Genomic DNA, 22,488 nt, shown 5'->3' with positions numbered 1-22,488 from the left:
GATGTTTTTCTGGTATTCCCTTGTTTTATCTATGATCCAACAGATATTGGCAGTTTGATCTCTGGTTCCTTTGCCTTTTCTAAATCCAGCTAGTACACCTGGAATTTCTTGGTTCACATACTCCTGGAGCCTAGCTTGACGGATTTTGAGCATTAATTAAGCTTGCTGGCATGTGAAATGAGCACAACTGTGCAGTAGTTTGAGCATTCTTAGGCATTGCACTTCTTTGGGATTGGAATGAAAACGGACCTTTTCCAGATCTCCTGTATTACAGGCAGATTCTTTACCATCTAAGCCACCAGGGAAGCCCTGTATATTCCATATTCTGTGATAAACTGTCATGAGAAAGAACATGAAAAAGAATGTATATATATGTACAACTAAATCACTGCTGTACAGCAGAAATTAGCACAACACTATAAATCAATAAAATAAATTACAAATAGTGACAAGAACCCTGAGCTACATGTACCCACAGACTTCCATGTGAACACACGAGTGCAATGCTACATGTGTCTAGAACATGCTTTGTATGTAAACCTTTTTCTTTTTTGTGTTTCCCTTTTTCCTCTGATATTAAAGAATTGGTGCCCATGCATCCTTCCATATATTTAAGACTTTTCTGGAACACCTTTTGTATTTTTTATGGGGAATCCTGATTAAGCACTTGAAGAAGAAAATGTAAGTTAATCATAAATTCTGCCTTCAAAGTGATTATTAAATACTGTAACTAAAATATTATCTAATAGTATTATAATTTTATGAAATATAATGGAGAAAGTGATGCACCATAAGAATGACACAGATAAAATACAAGCAGTTCTCATAGGAGAGGGATTCATTTTGCCTAAGAGAACTGGAAAGACTTCATGAAAGAACTAGTGTTTGAAGTGGGCCTTTGAAGGGTTCTGAACATGTGGAGTTCAGACAAGAGCATAAACAAAGGTTCACAGCAGAAACTCACAGGAAACAGGAGTTCAGTGGCTTGATCATAGACAATAAGAACTTGGAAGGGTGGAAAATGGTAAAGAAATTAAGGCCAAACCTTGGATGCCTTAAGTGCCAAGGTAAAAGAGTCTAGGATTTATTCTTTAAGCAAAAAGGAACCACTAACATTTTTCAATTGAGGAATGAATTCCTCAGAGCTTGTTAAAATTGTATTTAAAATAATGAGAGTAAATAGGTGCTTCATGAGAGGTCTCAATGTCTTACTCAGTTTGGCCTGATGTAACAAGATAGCATAGACCTGGTGGCTTCAGGAACAGGAATTTTTCACAATTTTGGAGCCTAGGAGGTCTGAGATGAGGGTACAAGGATGGTCAGCTTCTGGTGAGTGTTCTCTTCCTGGTTTGTGGATGGCCATCTTCTTGCTGTGTTGGGGTGGGAGGCAGTGAAAGAGGAACCCAGTTCTCTTGTGCCTCTTATAAGGGCACTAATCCTGTTCACAAGGGCTCCATCCTCATGACTAATCACCTCCCAGAGGCCCCACCTCCCCATTTCATCCTACTGCGGGGAGGGGGACAGGTTGAGGTTTTAATATATATGTTTGAGAGGGACATTATCCATAACACTGGTGAAGAATGTTCATGAGTTCTTAGTGTTTGGGTTACATGTTATATGTCAGCTGTTTGGTGACTTAAAAAAAAAACAACCCTTATTTTCAGGCTCTGTGAGTTTCTCCATATAATTGAAGTTGCTAAATAATTCATAGGCTTGGTAAAACTGTGATTTTAAAGAATTATTTCTCCTACCCTTGGTGGCAGTGAAATTGTTGTCACTGAGTTCCCTTTGAAGAAATGGATCTTTGTGTGCTGGGATTCATCAGACTTGGCTGGAGCCAGCTGGGATCTTCTAGCACGCGTCCTATACACTGCAGTGTATCAGTGTGTCATGGTCTGTGGGAGCTGTCGTCATTTACCCCTAGAGCAGTGAATGCGAACGTGGCCCTTTTTCGTAAATCAGTCACCATAATAGCATCATACTCAGTCTTCATACTCCAACATGCTATCTTGAATGGGAGATAGTGAACATGCCAGAAACTTCATGCAGTCATGGTGTGTGCCCCCTAGCCATCAGTAATGAGCTATTCTTGCCATTATACCAGTAAGAGTCTTGGGGCTTATAAAGTAATTTAAAATCTTTGTGGTATGATTTTTATAGAGCCTTCTGTGTGCTTTTTAATTTTATTCATGAATAAAATGTTAATAAGGAAGGAAGCAAGATGAGATGAAGAAAATATCCCCATGGGTATGCATTGTCCTTGTGAACACTCTCCCATAAGGGCAAAGTAATTTTTGTTATTATTGTAATCTTAAAAGATTCTCAAATATTGGTTAAGTGCTTTGTGCATGCCCAGGCACTGAGCTGATTCTGTGTGCATTGTTACCAATTAATCCTCATGTCATTCCCAGTCCTCATGTCATTCTCAAAAGAGTCAGAGAGGATGGGAACCCAGCGGTGAGTGGTGAATCCAGGATTCACATGCAGTGCAGGTCTGCCAGATGCTGCTGTTTGAGCACTTAGCCCTTTCAGTATCCTGAAACCTGAGTTGCAGTCTTACTTGTTCTGCCACAATAGAAAATTAAAACGTCAGTATTTTTCAAAGGAGATATGTAACTTGTGTTCCCTGTAATCACCTATGCTTTTGAAAACGGACTCTAATATTGGAAAGCCAGAACATGGTAGCTTTGAAAACTTGGCCAGTGTCTTAGGAATTCATTGATTTTTTTTTTTTAACTTCCCAACAACCAGGAGCCTTTCTTAGGGCCTTCCAAGTCCTGGGCACTGTGGCGCAGAAGACTTGTGTCTTTTCCACTGGAAGCTTTCTCTGGTCCAGATGGTCTTTCCTCCCACCTGCTCATATCTGTTATGGCTGCTGTCATGACATATTTTAACCAACCAGGGGAGACAGAGGGACTCTCCCAAAGGATCCTCGTGTCAGTGTACCTTCAAAGGTCTACCTAAAATTAATTCACTTACAACAAACGCCAAGGTTTCAAAGTAAGTAGGGGGAGAAAGGGATTTGATTAGAACTTTACCTTGAAAAACTGTACCAAAAATTACAAACATAAGCTTAGTTTATTTTTTGATTAACAACATGTCAGTTATAATTTCATCTATATATGAATTCTTAGAGAAGTATTTTTTCAGTTTATCTCATTGAAGTATAGTCGATTTACAATGTTGTGTTAATTTCTGCTGTGCTGAAAAGTGATTGTTATATATGTTATTTTTCATATTGTTCTCCATTATGGCTTGTTACAGGATATTGAATGTAGTTCCCTGTCCCCAGTAGGACCTTGTTGTTTATCTACCCTATATATAAGATGTAATAGTTGGCATCTGCTAACCCCAAACTCCCAATCTGTCCCTCCGTCCTTCTTCCTCCCTCCCTCTTGGCAACCACAAGTCTGTTCTCTGTGTCTGTGAGTCTGTCTCTGTTTCACAGATAAGTTCATTTATGTCATATTTTAAGACTCCGTATAGTATTTCTCTTTCTCTTTCTGACTTCTCTCAGTGTGATCTCAGTCCATCCAGGTTACTGCAGATGGCATTATTTCATTCTTATTTGTGGCAGAGTAGTATTCCGTTGGATATATGTGCTACATCTTCCTTATCCATCCTTTTGCTGACAGACATTTAGGTTGTTTCCATGTCATGGCTACTGTGAATGGTGGTGCTCTGAACATAGGGGTCAGTTCAGTCACTCAGTCGTGTCCGGCTCTCTGCGACCCCATGGACTGCAGCACGCTAGGCTTCCCTGTCCACCACCAACTCCCGGAGTTTACCCAGATTCATGTCCATCAAGTCAGTGATGCCATCGAACCATCTCATCCTCTCTGAACATAGGGGTATACTTATCTTTTTTAATATAGTTTTGTTTGGATGTATGCCCAGAGTGGGATTGCTGGATCATACTCTATTTTTAGTTTTTGCAGAACCTCCGTACTGTTTTCCATGGTGACTGCACCGATTTACATTCCCATCAACAGTATAGGAGGGTTTCCTTTTCTCCACACCCTCTCCAGCATTGTTCTTAGTGTGAGGTGATACCTCACTGTAGTTTTATTTTCATTTCTCTAATAATTTGTGGTAATGAGCATCTTTTCATGTGCCTATTGGCCATTTGTATGAATTTTTTTGAGAAATGTCTGCTTAGTTCTGCCCACATTTTTTTACTGGGTTGTTTGTTTTTTGTTATTGAGTTGTATGAGCTTAGAGAAGAGGTATTGACTTAAAGAGTCATAATTTTTCTCAGAAAAAAGTCATTGAATCATACACTAGAACAACTGCCTTCAATTCACACGTGACTCCTGCAGCATGATCAGAAACAGTCCTTTCAATCACAGAAAGGACCATTTCAGCAAAAATATTTAAAGACTGTTTTCCCAAGGGCCTCTATTATCAGATGCTCCAGTCATGCGTTTTTTGAAGCACCTCTAATATCATTATTGGCGATGGACAGGGAGGCCTTTCATGCTGCAGTCCTTGGGATCACAAAGAGTCGGACACAACTGAGCGACTGAACTGAACATCATTATCCTTCCATTTTTCTTTTTTTAATTGTTAACTGGTGTAACTCCACCAGCTTTTCGATGGCTCATAGTGGGTTTGAGCAGTTCTCCAGTTTTACCACCTTCAGTTTTGAAATTCTGCTTTTTCTTTATTTTCGCAGTATTTGCACTTCTGCCCTGCAATACAGTTGCTGTTTAGTTCTGGTTTGGTTTTGTCTGGAAACACCAGATGGTCCCAGCAGTCAACAGAGATCAGCTGACAAAGATGTGGACCAGATAGATGCTAGTGTTTGAGAGGGCAGACTGTGAAGACAGACACTAAGCCTACAAGTAGTTAGCTTCTTAGTGGTTTTTATGTTAAGGTGACTTGTTTTCTCAGGGACTCGGTGACATTCCTTACAGAGGACTTCTCGCATGTGTTCACGGGTCTGTCTGGTCCTGCCAGACCAGGAGCTCCTTGGGCACAGGCAGGGACCTGGGCTTCTCCAGACACTGCCAGCACTTCCGTGTTAGATAAGTGAGTGAGTGACCCAGGTCAAGCTCACTTTTTTGTGCCTTTTGACTAGAATTCCTCCAGAAGTCTCTCACCATCGCCGTGCACCTCCACATCACAGCCTTGCTCTCGGCGCTGCCTCAGTCTTTAGGCTTTTCTGAAAACAGCACTGTCCATTTGGAGCGAGCCAGCAGTTCTTTACCCGTGGCCTTGGATTGTTCTCAGGGTCATTCCGTCAGCTTTTCTGGGTGATAATCTGTTCTTTTTGCAGATATCCAAGGATGAAAGAGGATTAGGGGGAAGGGAAGACCAAAATGGTAACTCAACCCCTCAGTCCTTTAGATCTTCCAGTTCAATTCAGGAAATAGTTATTAAAGTGCCTAGACTGTGCTTCTCCAATGAGGACAACAGGCCAGTGACTTATAAAGAAAATAGCCTCTGGGCAGAGAGTAGGCAGTCTGTCCCCAAGTGGGGCTCCAGTGACTGGTCCCAGCCCTGCTGTTCAGCCCATTTCTCGCCTCCCTGCAGGGCTGTGCCTCGCTCCCTGCCTCTGTCTCTAGTACCTCCAACCTCTTCCCAGGCCCATCCTGCTGCATGAAGACCGTCCGGGTTTCAGGGCTCAGCTGAAGCAGTGCCTTCCCAGTGCGGTAGCGCTGCCGGTACACACTCCTTCCCTCCTGCAGAAGTGGGCCCTCCCAACTCTGTGTCTCCGTGTATGAATGCATGTCTGCGCCACCTGCCATGGCGCGGACTTCATACGTTTCCTCCTCCTACTTGGAAAGGGGTGGATGGAACAACCAAAACATCTCTTGCCTCTTTGTTTCTGGGTCCAGTGCTAGGAACACAAGGAGGTGCTGAAATATCTACTGGAGGAATAAATAAGTAATAATTAATCGTGCACTGCTTTTCACCCCTACAAGCATAGCCTGAAAGTGCCATGAACTGTTTGTCTGTCTCTCCCCCAACCATGTGCCCCTAATAGATGTCCAGTGAATGAAAATGACTGATTGGCTTTCCCTCCAGATGCTCTTGCATCCTTGGACCTAAGGACGGGATTATCCATCTCTTGTCCTGGCACTGAAGAGCCTAAGTCTGAAGACTAGGAGCTCTATTTTACCACCCCAGAGCTGTGGTGAATCAGCTAGAACATAATCTACAGAAAACAAATTGTTGAGCTTAAGGAGACCTTCTGTAATTCCAGAGCAGGGAGTTTGTCGAGTCATCTTTGAACAGTGCCTTCCTAGAGACCCGTTATGGCACTTACCTTTGTGAATCTCTAAGCCCACCTTTGCTTCCCACCCTTGGTCTCATTTGCCTGAAATTGAATATCCATCCAGTAACCCAGAAAGCATGAAACTACAGACAGAAATATGTAATGATAGTTTTTACTTTTTGCCTCATATCATTGGTTTAATTTTGCCTCCAATACATTCTTTGAAAGTAAAAACTATTTTCCAATTTCTGGTTTTCTCTCCACTCTTCAGCATATGAAGAGGCAGAAGTTGGGGTGAGGGGCAAAGGACTTTTAAAGCAGACATTTGAGATGAATTGACATTAACACCTTGGCTTGGGCTCCATGGAGTCTGTGTCTGCTCTGCAGGTGTTTGTCCATCTTGACTTTGTCAGCAGTGGTGTAGGTGGGTAGTAGGCTTCCAGGTAGGGTAATCTCTTGGGGACAGTTTTGTTCTTGAAAGGAACTTTGCTGGAGCTAAGGTCGGAGTCTTCGCTGGCAATAGGCCATTTCTCTACTTTTCTGCTTCAAAATGCAGATGTAGCATTGTAAGGGTCCCATAACAGAAAGAGGCTTATCACTGACCTCCAAAAATAATACAAGAGAGTAGTTGCTGACTGCTTTTGGCACAAGTTGGAAAACATGGTAAGGCTGAAAACCACATTGACATCATTTAGTCAGTAAACATTTACTGAGTGAGTCCCTGCTATTCACAAGTGCCCAGGGCGAGGCATTTGGATCACCAAGATGAATACAAGAGCTTTGCTAAAGAGTTCTTGGGAAAGGGGACGTACACACAGAAACAGATAATTACAAAACCTGGGACGTGCCATCAGGGGAGAATAGTAGCTTGAACAGAGTCTGAGAAGGCTTCAACAAGATGAGCAGTTTCGAAGGAGAGAACAAGGGAGAATGCTCTAGATGGAGGTCAGTAATTGCGTGTGCAAACAGAAGGAAGCTCAAGGGACCTCATTTGCACGTGGAAGGCTAGGGAAGAGAAGTAGCTCCTCATCAGGCCTGGTGTGGGTCCTGTGAGAGCCTTGGCGAGACAGTGCCCACCAGAGTCACGTGTACCCTCTTCTCTGGGGTTCCGTGGTGGGCACTGGTGCTGGTCACCAAGCCTTATTGGGGGGTCCGACCTGCCTCTTCTGTACCCCAGCCTGCTCTGCAGATAACCTGTCTTCTCACATCATCCAGAGATGACCTGGTGCTCACAGCACCGTAAAGCCTCCATTTTTAGAAGCTTTGCAACAGAAACTAATTAGAGAAATAGGCACTATGGGATACTTTGGGAGCTTTTTTTTTTTTTTTTTTTTTTAATGAAAGTGATACGTTGGCCCTCAAACCAAGCAATTAAAGAAAAAGCAGCTGTGCTTAGCTTCCCCAGGTACTAGACCTTTAAAATCTTTGTGACAGAGAAAATTACTTGGGGAAAAATAGACATAAATATCTAAGAAGTGCTTCATATTTGAAAAACTAGGAAAATTTAAAGGCATTAAATTCTCATGAAAACTACTCCATTAATTTTGAGTAGGCCAGATATAGAGCTAACTCAGCAAGTCCCCACCACCTCTCTGGGGTGCCAAATGAAAAGTTCTATGTGTTCTTTTCAGAGGCACACAGGGCACCTTTCTTGCATCCAGAGACCGAGGGGCTCAGGTACTTTGTACCTCATGTCACCCTGGTGTGTGTCCTCTTGGCTTAACTATGGAGCAGCTGATTTCTGCATGTGTGTGATGAAGAGGCTCGCTAGTCCTCACCTCTCTGCTCAGAATCAGGTACATCAGCTCATGAGAAACACATCCAGGCCTCGCAGCAACACGAGACAGCACCATGTCTGTGCATGTAGCTCTGTCTCACCACATCATCCTTCAGTTCATTGGGTATTTCCTGTAACTGAGACTTTTTGGAAAGAATTTATTGTTGTTGTGATTTCACCCAGTACTTGCTGACCACCCCCCCATGTATGAACACGCCCCCTCCCCTCCTCTGCACCATGCTCCATGGAACGTTCACCTTCCCCAAGCAGAGATACATTCCTGATGTCTCTGTACCCCCACTTCCCCTGGGGCTTGGTCTCCAGAGATCAGGAGCAGGCTCAAGCTACTGCTCGTGTGATTTTGCTTTCTTTGCCCAGCATGTACCTCTCCTCACTCATATCCCTACACTCCCTCAGAGAATAGGTCTTTACCTGGACTAGGTTTTATGCCTTCCATCAAACAAGCTGTGAAGCGGTGTGTTCTTGCTCTCAGAGGACCATGGCTACAGAATTCTTAAGCATCCCTGTGGCTCACCTGAAGATTTTCTTCATCCCCCAGATTTTGGGGCATGCAGAAATCTTTGGGGATCAGCTGGGGAGAGTTTTAAACACCTTCACTGGCCTGGAGCTTCAGATCCATTCAAGCAGGGCCTGCACAGGGAGCCTGAGCCCATCACCTGGGGGCAGTAACATGCCTGATGGAATCCCTGCTTTCCAAACGTTTTCTAAGTCTTTTTTTTTCTTTTTCTTTTATTATTAAGTAGATCAATGAGTATTTAAAAGTGTTTTTTTAAGTGGAGAAAGGAGAGGATGGGACAAATTGAGAAAGTAGCATTGAAGCATATCCATTACCATAGGTAAAATAGATAGCTCCTGGGAAGTTGCTGTGTAACACAGGGAGCTCAACCTGGTGCTCTGTGACAGCCTAGAGGGATGGGATAGGGTTGGGGGGAGGTTCAAGAGGGAGGGGAACATATGTATACTTAGGGCTAATACGTGTTGTGGTATGGAAGAAACAAACACAATGCTCTAAAGCAATTATCCTCCAATTAAAAATAGATTTTAAAAAAGATGTGTTTATTATAAAAAATAAAAGTGTTCTCATCACCTAATTTGACAAATGGAAAATTACCAGTAATTTTGAAGGCTCCTTTCTTCTCTTCCTCAAGTCTATACCCTTCTCTTCCTTCTCCTTATATAATAAATTATTTCATTTTCCTTGTTTTTGAAGGAATCAAACTGTGCTTTTGCTTCTCTGTGCCTTTAACTTTTTCTTAATATTCTTGAGATCTAGCCGTGTTGTATCTTTTATTGTAGTTTGTTCATTTTAAGTGATAAGCCTTATTTTTAAACATATTGCTTAACAAAGAGTTTAACTCTTCTAAGAGTCACCAAGGTAATGTTGTTTGGATGCTGGGTTAAATCAGACAAAATATTTTACAACTGGTTCAGTTTCCATTCATCAAAAGCAGTCCCAGCTGCCTCTTTAAAAAATTTATACTTTAATTTTTACTTTTTCATTTAGGTCATCTTGGACAGGTGATTTTTTTAAGACATTTAGCATCCAAAGTCTTTGTATCCTTCAATAAGAAAAATGTTTTAAAAACAGAAACCAACCACTCGAGTATCGCTATTAGCTTTATTCATCTATGCTTGAAGTCGGTCATCAGCTTTTGCTATGTTTCAACACTTGGCCGGAGGTGGTGGATGAGGGAGAATGGGGACTGTAAGGGCCTCTTTGAAAACAGGGCAGGAATTTAAAGAAAGCTTGACAAATCCAAGCCTTCTAGGCACTATTGGCAGCTCCGTTCCAGGAAGTTTTCTCACTACTGAAATGTTCTTCAGTCGTGTGCAACTTTCTCCTCTCTCCCCAAGGCCAAGCGGTTCCCCCTGTCCTTCTCCGTGCACTTCTCACTGTGTTTTTCTTTGCTGTCTGTTTTCCAGTCCCCATCTCCGGGCAGTTCCTCACCCCTGGGTGCAGAGTCTTTGAGCACACCCCTTCATCCTGGTGACCCCGCGGAAGCCTCCACAAATAAAGAGGTAGGATACCATTTTGTTTCAAAAGCCATCAGTCCATTACGTTTTATTCTAATTCTGGTTTATGCTTTACCCGGCTTCCCATAGAGTTGCTGACCCAGATTACTGTAGGGAGAACAATCCTCATCTCTCCAGCATGGAATTCAGTGATTAAAGCTGTGCCATCCCGTTCAATAGCCACTAGCCACTTGTGTCTATTTTAATTCATAAATAAGATGAAAAAGTCACTTCCTCAGGCACGCTAGCCACATTTGGGTGCTCAGTAGCCACTCGTGACTAGTGGCTGTTGTACTGGAAGCAGAGTTTACAGAACATTTCCTTGATTGCAGAAAATTCTCTGGAACGTGAAACATCAAAAACTGTTGAGCTGTGAAACATCAAAAACTGCTGAGCTGTGGGGTTATGAGCCTCGATGCCATGGCATTACAGTTGCTCTGTGGTTTGGGAAGTGGGCTGGTTTCTTAAATACTCACTTATTTCAGGCCCAAGTGAAATAGCTTTTTGACAACAGGGCAGCTGCTTGTCCTGTTTATCTGGGGTGGTTCTTGTTCATACTTGTCGTCCAAGCAGTACACCTGGTGAGCACCCCTTCTCACTCTGAAGCAGTGCTATCCAAGAGGACTCCCTGTGCTGCTGGGAATGTTCTGCTTCTGGACTGTCCTGTTTGGTAGACACACATTAGTCGTGTGTGCCTCACTAGCCCTTGAGATGTGGCCAGTGGCTCTGAGAAACGGAATTTTTCATTTTATTGCATTTTAATTAAATAACTACGTGTGGCTAGGGGCTGCTGGGAAGTGCAACTGTAAAGTGTCTCTTTGAACAGCAAATCATACGGTCACCCTACTGATGGAGGCCATGCTCTGCTCTGGCAGAGAATATTTGAGAGAGAAGATGCTGCTGGCTCCTACTAAGGTTTCTGAGGCTAGAAAAGGGCAGGTGTTTTTCCCTGAGGGGGAAACATTGCCTTCTTCAGCACCCATTGTCCTTTTACACCTGGCTAACTGCTCCTCCCACCTGTGTATGAACTAGCATCAGGTCAGTACTGACCTGCACGATCATCTGATGTGTGGGCTCAGCTCGCTCTAAATATAGATAATGCCTAATCAGCACTGGGGATATGCATGAAAGAGATAAACCACATAATGAATGACTCTAATTTTCCTTCCTTTTGCTGATAAAAGAAGTTAAATTCAGTGGAGAAAGTGATCTCCATTTTAACCTGAGTGGCAGATCACTTCTAAAAAGGAGTCTTAGTTAAAATTTACCCTTGACGTATCATTGAATACACATGCGTTTGCCATTAAATATTCATGCAGGGGATAAGTATTTTTTATTAATCTATTCATATTAAAGCAAACAAACACAGGGAGACAGTGTCAGAAATGACAGCAGCGTTAGAATTTAGATTTGAAATATGCTTTGTCCTCCCCTGGTCTTGATCAGGCCTCGGGAACAGGAGAAACAGGGCGGTTTCTTCTGGCCCTGCACCCCGTATATTTTACTCATAGCACACGAATAGGTGGGCAGAATGGCAAGAAGAAAAGCCACAGTGATGATAACAGTGGTGAGAGTTACCATTTCTTGAGCATTTATAGCATTCAGGCACCAGGCCAAGCAAATCACATAGTATCTCATTTAAGCATTAAATGACTTCTATGAGGTAGGAATTATTGTCTTCATTTATTAATGGAAGAAGCTGAGAGGTTAAGTAACTTACCTTACGTCCCAGATGTCACAAGTGGTAGGGCCAGGTTTAAAATCCAGAGTTCTGGAGAGCCCAGGCTCTTAACATCACAGTCTGTTGTCCCTGGGGTAAAGAGTACTTGCAGGCCATACACTGTATGAACAGGTAGCTCGTGTGTTATTATTTCATTGTTCAGGACTCCAGGCTCTACACACGATTTGTGTGACCTCTTAAACATCCCAAAGATTTGGCCTTTATCTTCTTGAATGTGTCTCTGTTAATTCTTGAATGTGAAGGATCAACTAATGTTCGTTTCTGTCCACACGTGAGAAAACAAAGGGCTCATCAGACATCTGAATATTCAGCATTTGATTATTCATCAGATATAATAAGCAAGGCAAATTTGTTAGTTTCCCAGTTCCTACAGGACCTGGCACATGTTTCTGCATATCTTTAGAAATAATGATGAAAATCCTCTTTGTGTGCAATAATTATAGATTCTTTCATTTCACAAAACTCTTAAAAAAAAAAAAAAAGTTTACTGCCCTCGAGACTAAAGAAAGCCAGTCATGAGCCCATGAATAGAGAATACACGAATGAACCACATGCCCTTTGTTGTGACTCTAAAGGAAATGGTAGCTTTTAGAGCTGTAGACTAAAGCGATTCTTTTGTAGCTTCTGCTCAAATCTGGGCACTGTCCTGGAGATTCGCATTCAGAAACATATCCAAATAGTCCAAGAAAATATAAATTGGCTTCTTAGTTGTACCTGGAAGTTAAACCATTTTGATTAGATGAAGTAAAGCCCTTATTGCCCTAAATGCTGAGGGCAAGGAGAGGGAAATGGTTGGGGAATACTAATCTAAAAGTCTTAGGCACTTGTGAAGAAGCTAGCTTTCATCTGCATACCATGAAATTATAGATTTTTTTTTCTTTAAAGCAACAGAGTTTTAAGCCAGCAGGCACTCAACTGGGCCTGTCTTCTCACTTGAGTAAATAGAAAGTAAAATTAACGTAAAGCATTTTTGAAATCGGAGTTCCCTTTTTCTCCTCTCCACATAATCTTGACGTTCAGTAGGTGTACATTTTGCCATAAATGCTTTAGCAGCCAGGAACTTTTCATTCCTGGTGAACTTGTGTCCTTAAAGGTGATTCTTTTCTGAAACCAGAAACCCTCCTTTGGTATGAGGAGCTTTTTCATCCCAGTGAGCACATCTCCAGCACGTTTACTGAGATTACCCTGCATTGTGTATTGGGTGATTAGTGTTGAATTCTTGTCCTTGACTTTAAAGTCTTAAAATTGTCTCTTTTACTCCTTCCAGTTTTTCACATAACAGTTAACATTACTGTTTTTCTTTTTGAATGTTATGCAAATTTAATTTATCATCCCTTTACCATTCCCATCTTCCAGATGAAGAGCACTGTATAAACTATATCAAGTGCTGCAATGTGAAGTTGTTCCCCATGATAACCCAGCCATCACCCAGGGCCCTTCCCTCTATCAGTCCACTAGGCACCCCAGAGGATTCCATCAATTCAAGTCACCCTACTGAGCAGCTGTGTTGTATTAGGTAGTCTTGTTCTGAAATCATCACCTAACACCTGGTAGATTATTAGCAGTGACAATCCTTAGGCTTTCTGAAGATACCTTTGGCCATGCAGACTCTGATTTTGCCCATTTTAGGGACGCTTCTACACTAGCTCTCAACCCTCCTGCAATGCTCACATCATCCTGCCCCAGACTGTCAGCTGCAAATTCTGTTACTGGTTGAATTAGAAATGAATTACTGACTCATTCCACTGAGAGTTATCTCTGGGACATTTGCTTGTGAAAGGAACCAAGGGTTAAGTGTCGGTCCTCTGAGAGCTGGCATTTAAACTGTCATCCAGTCAGGTTCTATAAACTTTCTAACTGATTATATCCACTTCAAGGATGCTGTTGGGAGACTAACCTTTGCTATGGGGTTTTACTTAATATAAAAAATTCCATTACATAAATCATTATTGTGACAGATTTTTTAACTGCTTCTTAAACGTCTTTGTTTATTGGGCTCTTATTTTAAGAATAATATATAATACATGGTAACACATAATAATGACTTATGTAATGGAATTTTTAAGCTAAAATACACCAGTAAGAGATGAAAGGAAGAGATAAAAAAAAAAAAACCCTAGCAACCATTTTTAGCACAGTGAGAGATCAGACCTAAAGTACAAATAAAATTTGCCCTGCAAAGACCTAAAGTGGAATAAAATTCTCAAAGGGAATTCTTAATTTTAACATATAATCATATTATTGGTGCCTTTACTAATCAACAGTTTCTCACTTACACACCTAGATTCTTACAAATATAAATTGAGCCTTTTATTGTTACTGCTGATTATGAATTTTGGTCCATGGATTATTTTTTAAGATAACAAACATTTCTCTGGTTGTGGGATGTAGGGTTTTTAGATTATCTAAAATACGAATGGATGGTTCTGGGCTTCAGGTAGCTTTTAATAATAAATGCATATATTTATTCACACTTCATTGTCTGTAGCCAAAAATAGTTGACATCTGGTTAATATCTGCCATTGGTGATGTATTTATTTTTCATTTTGCATGGATGGTTGTGTTAATGCATTTTTAATGATGCTTTGCCCTTTTTGAAACTTTTTGTCTTAATTACAGTCAAGAAAAAGCTTGGCTTCATTCCCAACCTACGTTGAAGGTAAGAGCTGAAAAGGAAATACTAAACACTGAGTCATTCATGAATCTTTTAGCATTTTGGGTATTGGAAGAACTGGGCTGTAAGAGACTAGTGGGAAAGGCCACAAAGTCACTTACTCAGTCTTCAGTCTTAGAATCTTAGACTAAAACAGCAATAGCCATGAACCTCTCAAAGACCCTCCTCCCTGCCCTTGCTGATTCTGTCCAGAAGACGGTGAGGCTGGGGAGTGTCTGGGGGGTTTTGCCTAGCCTAGAACTGGCCATATTGGATTCAAAACCCATGTCTCCTTATTTCTAATCCAGTATACCTCTTGCATTTATCAGGAACCATTCAATTAGAAACTGTGTTTAACTAAGGGGGAGTTACAAAAAAAAAAAAAAAAAACCTCCCAGTAATTCCTGTCTCTTGCTTGGGTGAGCTAATAATAGTAACACTTATCAAGCTCTCTTACTCTCCCAGGTACTGATAACTAATTGAATCCTCAGATTGATCTTGTGAAGTGGATTTTATCTTTATCCCCATGTTATGCATGAGAACTAAGGCATGGAGCCAGGGTGAGCAGCCTTCCCTAGATCCTGCAGTGAGAGTCACAGAGACAGGCTGGGAACCGGCCGTCTTAACTTCACCATTCTCCATGGAATCGATAATCTATGCAGGACAGCCACACGTGGTTGCGCAGGTTATTCACTGGCCAAGTGTACTCCATCAACAGGTCTGGTGGGGCCAAAACTCAGTGCAGACTAGGCACCGCAACTTGAGGTCGGACCACACAAAATGGTATGGCTACTGATCCTCTACCAGGGAGGATGGCAGACGATTTGAGGGAGCAGGGGGATTATCATATCCTTGAAGGAGGGTTTTCCGGGGGCCATAGGATACCCAGACATTGTGTCTGACCTTTAGGTTCTATGTATGTTCCACTGCCCGAGAATAAATTACCTGAATTCATAAACCTTCCTCTGAACCCTTGGGCCTGAAGCCCAGGACAAGCTTGTTTCTTTCTTGAGTAACCTGGAAATTGTATGCATTGTTTTTGCAAAAATCCAGAACTCCACAAGAGCAGTTGGGGGGGGTTTTCAGGAATTTAGAAACTATTCTTCTTCAAGATTTCCAAACTCAGCATCAACATGAATGTGAAGATACAATGTGTGTGCTTGTTTACCCATAGAGCAACACAAAGGCATCGCTGAAAAGGAAAGTCTGCAATTCTTTGACTTAGGAGAACTATAACTTTAATTTTTTTTAACTTTAAAAAAGTTACACTAGCACTAAGTGTAAAATGAAATTAGGATTATTTTTTGTGAATGTAATACAGTGACATTTGATTCTAATCAATTTCCCCAGAAATTAATTGACATAAAATTGAATCTCAAATATGTATTTGTTTAGGTCCAATATTTCTCTCTCTCAGCTTCTTGATGTTTATATAGTCGCTTAAAAATCACCTGGATTACTCTTAAACATATCTGCATATTCATACTTACTGTGGTTGAAAAGGGACCCTTTTCAGTAAAGAGAGCTAAACCCACCGATGAATGTATGATAGTGGAAGTCCCATAGAGAAGATGTTTCATTTTTTTTTCTTTTAACATTCATTATTTTCACAAAATAAATGGAAGATTTTTAAAAGTTGCTACTCCGGATGAGGTCTTTTTTTCTCTTGTTTGTCAAAAATGCTTATATTTATCTAACATTATAAATCCATCACTGGGATTTATGATGATATTTTACTTTTTACAAGACATAGTATAGATCCAAACTTGTCCATGTATTATTTACTTTGACAGTGCTTCCCTGCTATATAAAGTTATACATTGTAAATAACCTGAATTCTGCTCATATCTGTAAAACCTTCAGGGTAGGAAGCATGTGTCTTTCAAGAAGCACATAAATGACTGCTATGTGGTAGAGGCAGGTGTGGCTGTATCCCTCAGTGTTTGTCCAGAAACCTTTCTCAGAAAGATTGAGAATCAGAAAACTTAACAGATTTCCTGATTTAATTTCTACACAGATGCTTTGTGAAGACCTTTCCTAAAACAGTTAATTTCTTTTTTTCCACCAGCACCGTGGTTTTAGGAAAACAAATAGATTACGTTGTCTGTACCCTGATAAGCAGCTTATCATGGGAACCAGCTGTTTAAACTCAAGATGAGCTTGATGTGTAAGGATAAAAATAAAAATCATTCCAGATTAGCTCTTCAAGAGGAAAAAGCAAATTGTTTCCATTTCGAGTTGTCTAATTTAAGACCCTGAGTTTTTAACAGTGGGTTAAAAAGTATATTTTAGTCTTTCCAAATATGGCATTCAAGCCAAAGAAAATACATATGTTTTCACTGCAGAATTAAAATGCCTTTCTTATCACATCTGTTGTAAAGTTATGTATTAGTCTCAACATGTTTTAATTTCCAATGGGGTTTATAGGTGATCATAGTTAGAATCAAACTTCCCAGGTGACTCAGTGGTAAAGACCCTGCCTGCCAATGCAGGAGACATGTGTTCTGTCCCTGGATCAGAAAGATCCCCTGGAGAAGGATATGGCAATCCACTCCTGTATTCTTGCCTGGGAAATCCCATAGTCAGAGGAGCCTGATGGACTACAGTCCATCGGGTCACAAAAGAGTCAGACACACTGAGCAACTAAACAACAACAATGGTTAGAATCAGATGCCTCCATTTTAAATATTTAAAATCAAAGGTTTGATTTAAAAGGCTGGTGAATGAGAACAGGAAATTCCAAATTTCCTTGGAATTGGTATGTATGTGGATGCAGGCCAGGCACGTTTTAGCGGGTAAGTCAACAAGGTTATTAGCACAAGACCGCTACTCTGAGGTCATGTTACCTCTCTTGCAGACTTCAGGTTCGAGGCTCTTTGGGGAATCCAGACATTCTGCAGCAAATACTCATTTTTCTGATTTATAATATTTATTTTCCCATTATGGATACAATGGAGGGGGTAGGTGATATGAATCAGTGGCAAGCAAAGGAACTACTGTATGATGAGGTTGTCTAACAAGATGGCCTTCTGCTCATCTAACCATTTGTCCAACAAACATTTATTTGATACCCACTGTGTGACAGAAGCTGACTAGACACGGGAGGGCCAGAGACGATGGTCTAGTGCTCCTTGTCCCAAAAAACAACATCGTTTATCAGTGGATTTTATAGTTCACGTTTAAATAAATATTCACATTGTTTCTCATAGTAAATGGTCTGGGTGAAGTTGACTCTTCTAAGGAAGAATTTTCCCTTCTGTTTGAAAATGAGGGCATAGTGAAGGGAGATCAGAGAGATGCCTTAGACTCTCAGGTAGATGCACCTGCTCAGGGGTGTCGGGAGCTGACCACCTGTGTTGGAGGCATGCAGCAGAGGGGAGGGGGCGTGAAGGGGGGCACACGTGGCCTCACTCACCACCACGGTCTGTGTGTTACAGTTCCTGGACCTTGTGACCCTGAGGACTTGATTGATGGAATCATTTTTGCTGCTAATTACCTTGGCTCCACCCAGCTACTCTCAGACAAAACTCCCTCCAAAAACGTGCGAATGATGCAGGCCCAGGAAGCAGTAAGCAGGATCAAGGTGAGGGGGTGCTCTGTGCTCCGAGGGAGGGTGGTGGGCCAGTGTGGGCAGCTGAGCCATCCATAGTGGTCACCCCGCAGCACATGTCCCAAGTTTAGTGGAGAGGACTGAGCTGACATGACGGGCAGGGCTTATACCTGTACCTGCCAGAGTTCTCAACAGAAAAAAGATTTGCAAAGTGTGTTGGAGTCTTGATGCATACATGCTATATAATTTGTTTGTTCTTAATGGCCAGCCTTCAGGAAGAAGTACATACGATGATAAGCTTTGGAAAGGTGGAAAGATGAGGAAGGACAGCATTTTAAATATTATCTTTCCAATGTGTGAGCCCAATATCACTGCATTTCTGCTGACAGAGATCAGTGCCTTGAACATTCATGCTACAGTGTGGTTCAAACTAGGTGTCATTGCTTTCGAACCTGTCGATCCTGTTCAAACTAGATTGAACTGGCTTCAGTTCAGTCGTTCAGTCACGTCCGACTCTTTATGACCCCATGGATTGCAGCACACCAGGCCTCCCTGTCCATCACCAACTCCCAGAGCTTGCTCAAACTCATGTCCATTGAATCAGTGATGTCATCCAACCATCTCATCCTCTGTCATCCCCTTCTCCTCCTGCCTTCAGTCTTTCGAAGCATCAGGGTCTTTTCCAGTGAGTCAGTTCTTCACATCAGGTGACCAAAGTATTGGAGCTTCAGCTTCAGTCCTTCTAATGAATATTTAGGACTGATTTCCTTTAGGATTGACTGGTTTGACCTCCTTGCAGTCCAAGAGACTCTCAAGAGCCTTCTCCAACACCATAGTTTAAAAGCATCAATTCTTTAGCATTCAGCTTTCTTTCTGGTCCAACTCTCACATCCATACATGACTAGTGGAAAAACCGTAGCTTTGACTAGATGGACCTTTGTCGGCAAAGTAATGTCTCTGCTTCTTAGTATGCTGTCTAGGTTGGTCATAGCTTTTCTTCCAAGGAACAAGCGTCTTTTAATTTCATGTCTGCAGCCACCACCTGCAGTGATTTTGGAGCTCAAGAAAAAAAAGTCTATCACCCTTTCCACTGTTTGCCCATCTCTTTGCTGTGAAGTGATGGGACCAGATGCCATGATCATCATTTTTTGAATGTTGAGTTTTAAGCCAACTTTTTTCAATCTCCTCTTTCACTTTCACCAAGAGGCTTTTTAGTTCTTCACTTTCTGCCATAAGGGTGGTGTCATTTGCATACATGAGGTTATTGATATTTCTCCCAGAAGTTTTGATTCCAGCTTGTGTTTCATCCAGCTGAGCATTTTGCTTGATGTACTCTGTGTGTAAGTTAAATAAGCAGGGTGATGATATACAGCCTTTACATACTCCTTTCCCAATTTTGAACCAGTCCATTGCTCCATGTCTGGTTCTAACTGTTCCTTCCTGACCTGCATACAGATTTCTCAGGAGGCAGGTCAAGTGGTCTGGTATTCCCATCTCTTTCAGAATATTCCACAGGTTGTTGTGATCTACACAGTCAAAGGCTTTGATATAATCAATAAAGCGGAAGTAGATGCTTTTCTGGGATTCTCTTGCTTTTTCTATGATCCAGTGGATGTTGGCAATTTGATCTCTTGTTCCTCTGCCTTTTCTAAATCCAGCTTAAACATCTGCAAGTTTTCAGTAGATGTACTGTTAAAACCTGGCCTGGAGAATTTTGAGCATTACTTTGCTAGCATGTGAGATGAGTGTAATTGTGTGGTGGTTTGAACATTCTTCAGCATTGCCTTTCTTTGGGATTGGAATGAAAACTGACCTTTTCCAGTCCTGTGGCCACTGCTGAGTTTTCCAAATTTGTTGGCATATTGAGTCCTGTACTTTCACAGCATCATCTTTTAGGGCTTGAAATAGCTTAGCTGGAATTCTATCACCTCCAGTATCTTTCTTCATAATGATGCTTCCTAAGGCCCACTTGACTTTGCACTCCAGGATGTCTGGCTCTAGGTGAATGATTACACCATTGTGATTATCTGGGTCATGAAGAACTTTTTTGTACAGTTCTTCTGTGTATCCCTGCCACGTCTTCTTAATATCTTCTGCTTCTGTTAGGTCCATACCATTTCTGTCCTTTATTGTGCCATCTTTGCATGAAATGTTCCCTTGGTATCTCTAATCTTCTTGAAGAGATCTCTAGTCTTTCCCATTCTGTTCTGTTCCTCTATTTCTTTACATTGATCACTGAGGAAGGCTTTCTTACCTCTCCTTGCTATTCTTTGGAACTCTGCATTCAGATAGATATCTTTCCTTTTCTCCTTTGCCTTTCGCGTCTCTTCTTCACTCAGCCATTTGTAAGATCTCCTCAGACAACCATTTTGCCTTTTGCATTTCTTTTCCTTGGGGATGATTTTGATCACTGCCTCCTATACAATGTTACAAACCTCTGTCCATAGTTTTTCAAGGACTTTATCAGATCTAATCCCTTGAATCTATTAGTCACTTCCACTGTATAATCATAAGGGATTTGTTTTAGGTCATACATGAATGGTTTAGAGGTTTCCCTACTTTCTTCAATTTAAATCTGAATTTGGCCATAAGGAGGTCATGATCTGAGCCACAGTCAGCTGAACTGGCTTGCTTCACCTAAAAGTAAGCATTTGATCAGATCTACTCTGGCTAATCTGAACCAAGTCAGTGCAAGGCTAACTCGGTTCAAACCAGTCATAACCTGTTTGCATCTGTTTTGTCAAGATTTAAAAGGAGCGAGCTTGTTTGATCCCTGAAACCACTTTTAGTGGTTAGTTTTAAGTCATTCACAGCTAGTTTGATCCAGCCAAACTAGCTTGAACTGGTTTGAACTGGTCTGACCCCACGGAAATGCAGCCTCTCGAATACCCACCACGACGCTAGTGCCCCTAGAACCGTGGCCAAGCCGGTGGTGACAGGGACCCTGATGGTGCCATCGTGTCATTCGGGCGCGAGCCCCTGAGGCTGTTTTCAGCTAGAGCCACAGGCATTTCATCACCACTGAAATCAGAGCTGGGGACTTCGAGTGAGTTGAAATAGCTTAGGACTTGCCAGATTTGGTTCTGTCAAGTTTCCGTTGGTCAGAATCAACTCCCTTCTCAAGGGACTGTTCCCTTTACGTGTCTTCTCTCTCACACATCCCCAGGCTTCATCCTGAGCTTTGTATGGCAGTGTGGAACGAGAAGCAAGAGTCCTTAACTCTCTTCATCAAGGGAAGAATACTTGTTGAGCATCTATGTGTGCAAGGCTGTGCAGGGTCCTGGGAGGGAGGAAAAATAGTGATTTATAAGGTGAGATCCTTACCCTCAAGTTCAGCAGCACAAATGAGAAGTGAATTAAGCCAGCAAATGTACAAGGGGGTGCCAGAGGAGGAGAGAGGGATGTCAGGATCAAAAGGCCACAGGAGTACGGGGCACCCTTGTGAGGTGAGACACTGCCTGGAAGCCTGAGGGAGGAGAGAGCAGCAACCATGGAGGTCGTGGAGGTCACACGGAGCAGGGGTGGTACTTCACGTCCTTCTACCCCTGCTCCCACACCCCTCCTCCAGGGCTGGTGCTCGTCTCACGAACTTGCCCAGGCTCTGCTATGCCCTGAATAGTAGACAAGGTCAGCACTGGCCCTGCCCTTCATTACCCATCACTGCACAGGAAGCCCATGCTGCAACTTTTGATAGCATTATTGACAATTTATTGGCTTCCCTAGTGGCTTAGATGGTAAAGAATCTGCCTGCAACTGCAGGAGACCCAGGTTCAATCCCTGGGTCAGGAAGATTGCCTGGCGAAGTGAATGGCAACCCACTCCAATATTCTTGCCTGGAGAGTTCCATGGACAGAGGAGCCTTGTGGGCTACAGTCCATGGGGTTGTAAAGAGTCAGATACGACTGAGGGACCAACACTACTATTACTATTTTTACTACTACTACTGACATTTTAGGATTTAGGATGTATGATCCAGAGAGTAATTTACAACTATATCAAGTCCCACCCCTACCTCCAGAGGTGCATCTTACCCTGTGACTCCCAACTAGACCACTTCCTGACTATGTATCAGACCGACCCTCTTACCCTCTGGGTCCTTCAGACGCAATAATGCTGCTGGTAGAATCTCAGGTTTCTGTTGAGCTGTCTGTCAGAGCTTGCTTGATCTTTTACCCTCTCCCTGAACATAAAGAGGTGACATTAATACCTGGAGATGTCCCCACGGTGTTTTCCATGTTAATTTAGGATCTCCCAGGTGTAGAGTTCAAGAATGCACAAAACTCCCTGAGAACAAGCTGCTTTTCAGGCTTTATCCTGCCTTATCTCATACAGGAGAACTTTAAAAGCGCAATCTTTAAGGACAGAGTTCTGGCTCCTCCTGTCCCCATGGTTACCAGATATGTTATGATTATAATTTTGTTACATCAGCATTTGTTAAGTAAACCCCCCAGGTGAGCAGAAGACTACAAGAGAAATTGAGACGGAGAAGTTTAAGACTCAGCAGTCCTGGAGG

At 42.1% G+C, this 22,488-nt stretch overlaps 1 protein-coding gene across 1 annotated transcript in view; it reads left to right on the top strand.

Annotated features, from left to right (window-relative positions):
• Positions 1-22,488, top strand: part of APBA1 (amyloid beta precursor protein binding family A member 1) — a 233,827-nt gene that overhangs the window by 177,973 nt on the left and 33,366 nt on the right. The window contains exons 3-5 of the mRNA XM_040250244.1: positions 9,942-10,037; positions 14,392-14,431; positions 17,863-18,008. Of these exons, the coding sequence (XP_040106178.1) occupies positions 9,942-10,037; positions 14,392-14,431; positions 17,863-18,008 (282 nt within the window). The remainder of the gene's footprint in view (positions 1-9,941; positions 10,038-14,391; positions 14,432-17,862; positions 18,009-22,488) is intronic.

This window comes from Oryx dammah, unplaced genomic scaffold (genome assembly GCF_014754425.2).
Source record: "Oryx dammah isolate SB20612 unplaced genomic scaffold, SCBI_Odam_1.1 HiC_scaffold_1, whole genome shotgun sequence".
Lineage (NCBI taxonomy): Eukaryota > Metazoa > Chordata > Mammalia > Artiodactyla > Bovidae > Oryx > Oryx dammah.
Note: the sequence above shows the minus strand (reverse complement) of the source record. Positions and strands in the feature narration are given on the sequence as shown.